Raw genomic sequence first — 11,245 nt, 5'->3', positions numbered from 1 at the left:
CACCGCGCCCGGCCAAAAATATTTTTACTTTTAAAAAATAAAATTTACAACTTTAAATTTAAAATTTAAAATTTTAAAAATTTTAAAAAAGATCAAATGAGACAAATGCTATTCACATGTTTCTTGTCTTGTTATTGCCACTTCAAGTTCCCATTTATTTTGGCCAGTGAACGTTTGAAAGACTCAGATATGAAGTTCAGGGGCCATGCACTTTGTGTCTCTCCCCAGTATTAATGCACTTACATCTGTCTGTTTTCCTCTTTCTTTTGGTGGGGGAGAGAATGCCTGTTGTGTACAGCAGGACAGTGGGTCATTGTGTATGTACAGAAGTGATGTGGATTCCTCCCAGACTCATTAGTGACCAGGGCTGCTGCCCTGTTTGGGTTTCCTAGACTAGAGAAGAAGACAGGAACCAGGATGGGAAGACGGACATGTTACATTTTAAGCTGGAGTTTCCCCAGCAGTCCACGGAGCACGTTCTCGGTGTGTAGCTCATCCTGACTTTCTCATATCAATTAATTGCATGTGAGTCAGTCCACTGGGAGGCTGTCCTCTCCCTTGTGTCTTTTTTTTTTTTTTTTTTTGAGACAGAGACGCCGGGCGCGGTGGCTCAAGCCTGTAATCCCAGCACTTTGGGAGGCCGAGACGGGCGGATCACGAGGTCAGGAGATCGAGACCATCCTGGCTAACATGGTGAAACCCCGTCTCTACTAAAAATACAAAAAACTAGCCGGGCGAGGTGGCGGGCGCCTGTAGTCCCAGCTACTGGGGAGGCTGAGGCAGGAGAATGGCGTGAACCCGGGAGGCGGAGCTTGCAGTGAGCCGAGATTGCGCCACTGCACTCCAGCCTGGGCGACAGAGCGAGACTCCGCCTCAAAAAAAAAAAAAAGAAGACCACGTTCCCAGGTCATAAGCTCAATATTTTTATGATTTCAATTCTCCAAACTAGTCTATGGAATTAACACAAATCAAAAAAAAAAAAAAGAGACAGAGACTCACTGTGTCACCCAGGCTGGAGTGCAGTGGCCGGATCTTAGCTCACTGCAAGCTCCGCCTCCTGGGTTCACGCCATTCTCCTGCCTCAGCCTCCCGAGTAGCTGGGACTACAGGCGCCCGCCACCTCGCCCGGCTAGTTTTTTGTATTTTTTAGTAGAGACGGGGTTTCACCACGTTAGCCAGGATGGTCTTGATCTCCTGACCTCGTGATCCGCCCGTCTCGGCCTCCCAAAGTGCTGGGATTACAGGCTTGAGCCACCGTGCCTGGCCTCCTTTGTGTCTTTTTAATAGACCAGAGCCCTTCTTCTGATTTCTAGAAGACCCACAGTGTAGTAGGCCCTCTTCCCCATGTAGCTCGGGATTTAACTTAGGCCAATGGAATGGTTTTCACTAAAGTCATATTAACTGATATGGGCTGTTAAGAGCTCAGAAGGTTCTAGGCAGTGTTTCCTGCATGGCTACGCTAGGTATGTGAGGGCCCTTTAGGTTTCAGCCAAGACAGGTGACTCCTAGCACCCAGAGCCCTTCAGATCTGATGGCGGTTGGTACTGTTGGTTCTTCTAATGATTTCAGAGGATGGTGACCCTCGTGATGCAGAGCATGGCGTTTCTCCAGTCCTCCTTTCCTGTCCTGGGATCCCAATTATATGTGAACGGAGACCTGAGGCTGCAGCAGAAGCAGCCACTGAGCTGTGGTGGCCTAGATGCCCGATACAACGTAAGGACGCTTCTCATTGTCCAGCTCCTTTGTTTCTGTGTGTTACTGTTCATCGAGTTCTTTGAAGAGGGGAATAAAAAGTAGAAACATTTCTCTGTGGGTGGCTTTCAAGGGGCCTTCTGAGAAATTCTTGCCATGAAGTCTTTTCAGGCTATGAAGATACACCTGTATTTACACCTAGAGGGAGACAGAGAAAAAAAATCTGTGTTTGTTGAATAACTACATTTTTTTTTTTTTTTTTTTTTTTTGAGACGGAGTCTCGCTTTGCCACCCAGGCTGGAGTGCAGTGGCTGGATCTCAGCTCACTGCAAGCTCCGCCTCCCGGGTTTACGCCATTCTCCTGCCTCAGCCTCCCGAGTAGCTGGGACCACAGGCGCCCGCCTCGTTGCCCGGCTAGTTTTTTTTTGTATTTTTAAGTAGAGACAGGGTTTCACTGTATTAGCCAGGATGGTCTCGATCTTCTGACCTCGTGATCCGCCCGTCTCGGCCTCCCAAAGTGCTGGGATTACAGGCTTGAGCCACCGCGCCCGGCCATAACTACATTGTTTATTGTTTTTAGGTACACATGTGCGTGCACACACACACACACACACACATATTCTCTCTTCCATACACACACTTGGAGTATGTGTTTCCAAGAGATGATGTAAAATGATGATGTAAAATGTTCATGTAAAGTACTTCAGAAATACTACTACAGTTTACTGAACCCATAACATATGCTACCCCCGAGTGCGGGGGTTTACATGTATCATCTCCTTTAATCATCACAGCAACCTCTGAGCTGCCTGCAGTGTCCTTTCCCAGCACTCCAGCCAGTGGTCCCTTTGCTGTCCCCCTTGCTTCCTTGCAGCCACCTTGGCCTTTTTGCTGTTCCTCAAACCCGAGAAGCGGCTGCCACCTCAGGGCTTTTGCTTTTGCCATTTCCCCTGCCAGACATCCATGCGGCTTATCTGAACACGTCATTCAGGTCCCTGTTCAGATATCGCCGAGCACAGTCCTTCCCTGACCTGCTTCTGCAGTAGCAGCCCCTCCCTCCACCATCTCTCAGCCACTGTCTGCCTCCTGCCGCCTGGCCTACTCAGGACACGTGTTTATGTGTTTATTTGTTGTCTGCCTCAGGCTTGACAGCAATGGCATCTCATACACTATCACGTCCGTGCCTAGCACACTGCCTATCACATGATAAGCTCACAGATACTTGTTTAAAGAATGAACTCATTTTGCAGAAGACAAAACTGGGGCTTATAGAGATTAATTTTCCCAAAGGCTCAAATCTTGAAAGTATAGCAGAGCCAGGAACTTTCTGTGTCCAGAACTCATGCAGCTAATCACTCATTCTTCACCTTTATTTTATCACAGTGGGGACCATAGAAGTTGGGCTGCTGTACTTTGGAAAATGAAAAAGGGAAATTATCAGTTATATGCCATCCTCCCACCTCAGCCTCCAAGGGTACTGGGAATACAGACATGAGCCACCGCACGTAACCTTTTTTAAAACAATTTCATTTATTATTTTATTTATTTTTTGTAACAGGGGTTCACTTTGTCACCCAGGCTGGAGTGCAGTGGCGCAATCATGGCTCACTGCAGCCTCGACCTCCCCAGACTCAGGTGATTCTCCTACCTCAGCCTTCTGAGCAGCTAGCTGGGACTAAGGTGCATGGTAGCACGCCTGACTAAATTTTACATTTTTTGTAGAGATGGGGTTTGCCATGTTTCTCAGGCTGGTGTCAAATTCCTGGACCCAAGTGATCCACTCACCTTGGCCTCCCAACATGCTGGCAGGTGTGAGCTGCTGTGCCTGCCCTCGCACCACCTTTTTAATAAAAAAACTAGAGTCTCACGCTGTGGCCAAGGCTGAAGTGAAGTGGCATACTTATGATTCATTGTGCCTCATACTCCTGGAGGCACCACAATGCCTAGTTTATTGAGATTTTTTTTTCTTTTTTTTTTTTTATAGGGATGGGGTCTTTATGTTGCCCAGGCTAGTCTCGAACTTCTGGCCTCAAGCAGACCTCCTGCCTCAGCCTCCCAGATTGCTGGGATTACAGACATGAGCCATGACATCCAGCAGAGAGAGATTTTATAAGTAGCTTTAAAACCTATGAAACATGGACACTGACCACTTATTTTCATCCCCGCAGAAGGAAGGACAGAGTAAATGAACTTAAATTGTTGCAAGAGAGTTTATTCATCTTTGAAGAGAAGATTATTGATACTGCAGTAGGCCACCAAGAACGAGAGGGTGCTCTGTGGGACCAGCCTGGGTGGGCAGAAGGGTAGAAGGAAGAGAGGAGGAGTCTCCTAGGTGCTCACACCACATCCTCCTCCTGTGTCCCAGGTATCCGTGATTAGCGGGACCATCCCCTTTGCCTATGACTACGACCTCACCCATATTGTTGCTGCCTACCAGGAGAGGAACGGTGAGTCACAGGTAGAGCTCATTCAGCCGCTGCTCAGGACTTTCAAGGTTAGTGGGGGCAACAGAGACAAGCAGAATTGGAACCCTTGTGATAAAAATGTGAAAACCTGTGAATGCTCAACGATGGGAGCAAATGTGCTGTCCAGGATTTGTCCTTTTCGTCCTCATCTTCAGACCTGGGACCGCCCCCACCCCTCCAGCATCCCATGGTCCAGAAGGTTAGTGATAGTTAAATGCCATCATTTTCCTACCAGTGGCTTGATGAGTTTCCCTTTTAAAATGTATAAGCCTAATTGAGTTGTTCCCCATACCACACCTATAACAGATGCCAAAGACAAACTGCTGTTCATGCTTTTCAGAGAGAAGCAGAGGACGTGGGTGACTCTCCCCACATTAGCAGTCCTGCAGCAGAACAGGAGTGCCCCTGCTTCCTGCCAGAAGGCACAGTGTGCTCATTCCTTACAGAGCTCTAGGCCAGGGCATGTGTTAACTCAGCTCGTCTGGCTGGTCAGTGACAGGTTTTCTGTAAAGGCATCTACAGTGTTACTTGGCAACCAGACATCATGGAGATTATACACAAACATTTCACAAGGGAGATTACTGCAAATCCAGTATTGCTTTCTGATTTCATGTCATACATTAGCAGCATTTTTCGAATAATAAACGGAATTCTAAAACAAAACTAAAAAGCACGGCCCAAGAAATTGATATTTTTCTTTACTTTTTTCACTCTTTATTCTTATGTGGATTTTTATTTATTTATTTTATTTTTATTTTTATTTTTGAGATGGAGTCTCACTCTGTCGCCCAGGCTAGAGTGCAGTGGCGCGATCTCGGCTCACTGCAAGCTCCGCCTCCCAGGTTCACACCATTCTCCTGCCTCAGCCTCCGGAGAAGGCTGAGGTGCCCACCACCATGCCCAGCTAATTTTTTGTATTTTTAGTAGAGATGGGGTTTCACCGTGCTAGCCAGGATAGTCTCGATCTCCTGACCTCGTGATCTGCCCGTCTCAGCCTCCCAAAGTGCTGGGATTACAGGCGTGAGCCACCGTGCCTGGCAATTATTTGTATTTCTATGTAATAAAAGTATTTCCCCCCACTGCTACAAAGTTCTAATTTTTTTTCTTGAAGAGGCACAGGGTCATATTCTGATGCTCAGGCTGGAGTGCAGTGCTGTAATCATAGCCGATTGTCACCTGAAATGCTGTGGTTTCAGTGATCATCTCACCTTAGCCTCCTGGGCCGCTAGGACTACAGGCACGTGCCACCATGCCCAGCTAATTTTTTTATTTTTTGGCAGAGAGAGAGTCTCGATATATTAGCCAAGCTGGTCCCAAACTCCTGGCCTCAAGTGACCCTCCCACCTTGGCCTCCCAGATTCTTGGGATTACAAGAATGCGTGACTTTGTCCAGCCAAACATAATATTTAGAGTGGCAACATATTATTCTTTCAGTTAGCCATTCAGCAATTGTAGATGATCACATGACCATTTCCAAGTTTTTGACATATTTTAATATAAATGTTAGTCCATCTTACACAGCTGTAAAGACATACCGAGACTGGGTAATTTATAAAGAAAAGAGGTTTAATTGATTTGCAGTTCTGCATGGCTGGGTAGGCCTCACAATCCTGGCAGTAGGCACCTCTTCACAGGGCGGCAGAAGAGAGAATGAGAGCAGAGCTAAGGGGGAAGCCCCAAATGAAACCATCAGATCTCGTGAGAACTCACTATCATGAGAACGGCATGGGGAAACTGCGCTCATGATTCAATTATCTCCACCTGGTCCTGCCCTTGATCCATGGGGTTTGTTACAATTCAAGGTGAGATTTGGTTGGGGACACAGAGCCAAACCATATCAAATATTTTTTTGACAAATATCTTAACAAATTATTTGTTAATCTACTTTGTACACTCAATTTTTAATGCTTTCTAATGATTTCTTTCAGTTCTGAAGTACAAAATATCCCACAGGAATAAAATAATATTTTTATAGCCAGGCGTGGTGGCTCATGCCTGTAATCCCAGCACTTTGGGAGGCCGAGGTGGGCAGATCACCTGAGGTTGGGAGTTCAAGACCAGCCTGACCAACATGGAGAAACCCTGTCTCTACTGAAAACACAAAATTAGCTGGGCGTGGTGGCGCATGCCTGTAAACTCAGCTACTCAGGAGGCTGAGGCAGGATAATTGCTTGAACCCGGGAGGCGGAGGTTGCAGTGAGCCAAGATCACACCATTGCACTCCAGCCTGGGGCAACAAGAACGAAACTCCTTCTCAAAAAAAAAAAAAAAAAAAAGTATTTTTATAGCCCTCAATATATTTTGCCAATAGGCTGTCCCCATCATGGATTAATGGTTAATGATTGTATTGCAGTTGCCACCATCCTGAATGACTCCAGCTTCCTCTGGCTGGTGGGCAGAGCCATGAAACTCCATTTGTGATTAATGCTGTCATCCAATATCCTGTGGAAACCATATCACATCCTTTCTGTTAGAGAGGCAGTGGTAACTCAGCTTCCAAAAAGGAAAGATTCCAAACTTGTCGCCAGTAGAAACAGATGTGGGAACGTTTGATTGGAAATTGCTATAGCACTGTATCTCCACATAAATGACTGAGTCTGCTCTTTATACAGGGGGGGAAATCATTTCCTGTTCGTATTTCTTTCTGAGCCATTCTTCTAAGTCAGAATCATCCATATTTATTATTTAATAATCTTCCATTATTCCTTTCATCTTAAGAGTATTTGAAATATTCTTGCCATTTCCTGTCTGGCCTAAACCTTAGTTTACTTTGACTTATACCATGTGGTCCTCAACTCTTTAACTGTCTGTCCTTATCAGCCAAGATTCTGGGAGATGGTAAAGTTCGCCTGGGTGCAGTATGTCAGCATCCTGCTTATCTTCCTCTGGGTGTTTGAAAGAATCAAGATCTTCATGTTTCAGAATCAGGTGGTGACCACCATCCCTGTGACAGCGACGCCCCGGGGAGAAATGTGTAAGGAGCACTTATCCTAGGAAGGCCGTTTCTGAAGACTTGGCAGGACCGTGGCTGCCTCATTGTCATCTTCTGGGAACATCTTAGGACCTTTTGAAAGAGCCCAGAGGACACATGCGGGCTTGTGTGCTTTTCCCCTCAGAGACAACAGTTCTTTCCAGTTTTGCTCTACACAAGTTTTGTATCTTCAGAGATCCTGCAGAATCACCAAGGACTAGTTTGTGGAAAGGTCTGAGAGTTCCTGGAGGCTATAATTAGCTTTTTTGGGTTTTCTTCTTTGCCTTAGGGTTGAATTTCAGGAGAAAATTGCAGTCAGTTCATACATCTTGGAAAGAGTCCCATCTCTGGTCAAGCAGAGACTTTTCCTCTGTTGAACTGAGAAACACGCTATGCATTTCTTCCTTCTACTGTGAGCCACTCTTACTCTTTTCAGGGTTCTCTTGTGACAAACATGCCAATCACTAGCACTTTGCACCCCTGGGCATCTCCATTTCCCATTCAGAGCTTTGATTTCCAGAGCTGAGGCCTTTAACTGGAGACCTGGAGGGGCAGGGCCCAAGGGCAAGGGCCGCATTAGCACAGGCATGAGGGAGGGCTGCTGAAGGCGACTTGGACACTTGGAAGGACACTTGGACTGTCCATCTCCCTCGGTCCAACAGTCAGTCATCTGTAATCACTCAGCTGAGCAGCCCTGGATCCCTGCCCGACTGTGGCTGGCTCTTTGCCCTGTTTTGCCCTCTGTCTGTGCCCCTCATGGCAGGCAAGTCAGAGGGGCTGTTTCATTCCCAGCCCCCTCAGCAGCACTGAGGGAAGAAAGGATTGTTACAACAGGTTCTTTCTGGCCCTCACCCAACAGCCTGGGCACTTGGCCCTCCTCCTCCTTGTCAGCCCTCTCCCTTCCTGCAAGGGACAGGGGCAACAGGAGTTGGTGTTGGGATTGGCTCCCACTGCCTGACAACCACAAGTTTATTTGGAGGGCTAGTGGGAAGCCCAGCGGCTGGCCTTTCCCTTGACTAAGGAACACAGTGCCCATCAGAGTAGGGCAGGCAGCTTTGGGAAGGACACAAGAAGCAGTGAGGGAGTAAAGAGGATGCTGGCCTGGGCAGGCCAGTCCAGCCTGGCCACTAGCAGAATGCCAAGCAGTTCAGTGGATTACCCTCGTGGCTAAGCAAGTGTCTGCAAGAGCAGAGATGGCTGGAAGGGGCCTCTGCACACGGAAGACGGCTTGCTCAGCCCTTCATCTCCTGAGGACGCGTGCAGTCTCCTCCAAGAACAGACGGAGCTGCTTTCTGATCCCAAGCAGGTCATTACCACTGGGAGGACATGGCCCCTGTGATCCATGCTTCATGCCCACCCAGAAACACACCCCTCAGTGTGTGCCTCAGTTTACCTTGGAGATCATTTTTCATCTCCAGCACCCATTTCCTTTAGGCTGACTAAAAACAATTTTGGAAACAAAGCTATTTTGAAGTATTCAAGCAGAGGAATTCCCTAGTACTGTCCCCGTTGTCTTTTTTAAATATTCAGGCTATTTTAGATGCCTACATTTTTTTCTTGATATTTATTTATTTATTTATATTTATTTATTTATTTTTGAGATAAATAGTGAGCTGAGATCCAGCCACTGCACTCCAGCCTGGGCGACGGAGTCTCACTCTGTCGCCAGGCTGGAGTGCAGTGGCTGGATCTCAGCTCACTGCAACCTCTGCCTCCCGGGTTTGCACCATTCTCCTGCCTCAGTCTCCCGAGTAGCTGGGACTACAGGCGCCCGCCACCTCGCCTGGCTAGTTTTTTTTGTATTTTTTAGTAGAGACGGGGTTTCACCGTGTTAGCCAGCATGGTCTCGATCTCCTGACCTCGTGATCCGCCCGTCTCGGCCTCCCAAAGTGCTGGGATTACAGACTTGAGCCACGGCTCCCGGTCCCCGATATTTATTTATTTTTAAAGATGGGGTTCTCACTATGTTGCCCAGGCTGGTCTTGAACTCCTGACCTCAGGCAATCCTCCTGTGTCAGCCTCCCAAAGTGCCAGGAATACAGGCATGAGCCAGTGTGCCCCATCTCTTAAGACTGAAATGAAAAATTGTTTGTGGTTTAAATCCCCAAAAGGTAATGAAACATGGAAAGATGACTAAAGGTATGTATAAACTTTGGTTTGCATTTTATTAAATTATTTGAATGCAAAACTTGTATAAAGAATCCGTTATGTTCTGTAGCTTTCTTTTATTTATTTATTTATTTTTTGAGATGGAGTCTCGCTCTGTCACCTAGGCTGGAGTGCAGTGGCCGGATCTCAGCTCACTGCAAGCTCCGCCTCCTGGGTTTACGCCATTCTCCTGCCTCAGCCTCCCGAGTAGCTGGGACTACAGGCGCCCGCCACCGCGCCTGGCTAGTTTTTTGTATTTTTTTTTTTAGTAGAGACGGGGTTTCACCATGTTAGCCAGGATGGTCTCGATCTCCTGACCTCGTGATCCGCCTGTCTCGGCCTCCCAAAGTACTGGGATTACAGGCTTAGAGCCACCGCGCCCGGCCTGTTCTGTAGCTTTCTAATTAAAATGTTCAACATGGAAGGTTGTATTAGCTATTTTTGAAGCAGGGCTTTGGAGGGAGGAAGAATAGGGAAGGCTAAAATTGAGCACACTTCTCCGAGTTACTCACCAACAGCCTTGCTTTGCCAGGGCTCTGCTCAAAGACCTTGGAGCTTTTGTTAGCTCCTTGGCAAAAGTTTCCTGGTCCAACCCCAAGTATATTAGTGTTTAGTGGAATCCACATGGCATATGTAAGCCACGGGTTGGAAAATTACAACTGTGTCTGGTGAATATCAAATTATTTACAGAGCATATGTTGGTAGCTTCTGAAACTGAACCACACAGCATAGTTGCAGGAGGAAGAAAGGTAAGAAATATACAGGATTTTATCAACTGAGCTGAACCCATAGATAAGTCATATTTGAGATAATTATTGAATTTTTTTTGTGGGAGAGAAATCCCTAATTCTTCCAAATGATTAGTCCAGTTGCTGCCAAAGCAAGTGAGTTGTCTAATGCCCCACTGAGTGCCCATCTTGCAGCTTATTAAAGCAATTCTATCTCTTTGCCTCCCTCTTACCCTATCCTCCACATCCTCTCCCCCTCTCCTTATTCATGCTTTGTAAAGAGGTTTTGGATCTTTCTGGCCAGATAACTTCTAAATGCTGATTAAGGAAATGTAAATTACATGATCCTAAGGAAAATACTGATTGCCGGCCAATCTCCTACCCAAAGTTATCATGGTTGGCCTTCTGGCACACATCTTTCTGTTCTATACACTATTTCTAACTTTTTAAAAATCATGAACAGGCCGGGCACGGTGGCTCATGCCTGTAATCCCAGCACTTTGGGAAGCAAAGGCGGGCAGCTCGCCTCAGCTCAGGAGTTCGAGACCAGCCTGGACAACATGGTGAAACCCTGTCTCTACTAAAAGTACAAAAATTAGCCTGGCATGGTAGCGGGCGCCTGTAATCCCAGCTACTCAGGAGGCTGAGGAAAGAGAATCACTTGAACTTGGGAGGCGGAGGTTGTGGTGAGCCTAGATCCCGTCATTGCACTCCAGCCTGGGCTACAAGAGACTCCGTCTCAAAAAAATGAATATCAAAATCATGAACAACACTTATGTGAACCCTGTACACAAATCCTTGTTTCTGGTTTATTTCCTTAAGATAGATCCTAGAAAGGAATTACCAATCCAAAAAGCTTATGACCGTTGTTAAGAATCTTAATTTATCTTGTCAAACCACAACCAAGAAAGACTGCTCATTTCTTCTCCCAGCAGCAGGGAGTTCTCGATTAAGATCCCATCACTATTTAACAAGACCTCGAAATGTGTCATCCTTTTCAGATGCCTGGGCTCTGCCGTTATTTGTAAGGGGGAGTTTTTTTTTTGGGGGGGGTGGTACAGAGTCTCTCCCTGTCACCCAGGCTGGAGTGCAGTGGTGCAATCTCAGCTCACTGCAACCTCCGCCTCCCGGGCTCAAGCAATTCTCCTGCCTCAGCCTCCTAAGTACCTAGGATTACAGGCGCCTACCACCACGCCCGGCTCATTCTTGAATTTTTAGTAGAGGCGGTGTTTCACCCTGTT

At 46.8% G+C, this 11,245-nt stretch overlaps 1 protein-coding gene across 4 annotated transcripts; it reads left to right on the top strand.

The window, feature by feature from the left end:
* The first annotated feature begins 1,467 nt into the window (after positions 1 to 1,467).
* On the top strand, positions 1,468 to 8,708 carry LOC117088065 (transmembrane protein 231-like). Of its 4 annotated transcripts, none has more exons than XM_033219055.1 (3): positions 1,468 to 1,713; positions 4,058 to 4,139; positions 4,498 to 4,841. In XM_033219055.1, the coding sequence occupies exons 1-3, from the start codon at positions 1,573 to 1,575 to the stop codon at positions 4,518 to 4,520; spliced, it is 246 nt and encodes an 81-aa protein (XP_033074946.1). In that variant the 5' UTR covers positions 1,468 to 1,572; the 3' UTR covers positions 4,521 to 4,841. The 4 variants fall into 4 exon arrangements, with proteins under 4 accessions (XP_033074946.1, XP_033074944.1, XP_033074945.1 ...); XM_033219053.1 differs by having other exon boundaries at positions 4,058 to 4,186; XM_033219054.1 differs by lacking the exon at positions 4,498 to 4,841 and adding an exon at positions 7,080 to 8,708 and having other exon boundaries at positions 1,471 to 1,713; positions 4,058 to 4,186.
* The last annotated feature ends 2,537 nt before the right edge of the window (positions 8,709 to 11,245 follow it).

This window comes from Trachypithecus francoisi, unplaced genomic scaffold (genome assembly GCF_009764315.1).
Source record: "Trachypithecus francoisi isolate TF-2019V2 unplaced genomic scaffold, Tfra_2.0 Lachesis_group10, whole genome shotgun sequence".
Taxonomy (NCBI): Eukaryota; Metazoa; Chordata; class Mammalia; order Primates; family Cercopithecidae; genus Trachypithecus; species Trachypithecus francoisi.
Note: the sequence above shows the minus strand (reverse complement) of the source record. Positions and strands in the feature narration are given on the sequence as shown.

Coding starts and splice junctions, on each gene's coding strand:
- LOC117088065 (XM_033219052.1), top strand. CDS start 1,573: ATGGTGACCCTCGTGATGCAGAGCATGGCGTTTCTCCAGTCCTCCTTT. Junction 1,714..4,057: donor GCCTAGATGCCCGATACAAC/GTAAGGACGCTT, acceptor CCTGTGTCCCAG/GTATCCGTGATTAGCGGGAC.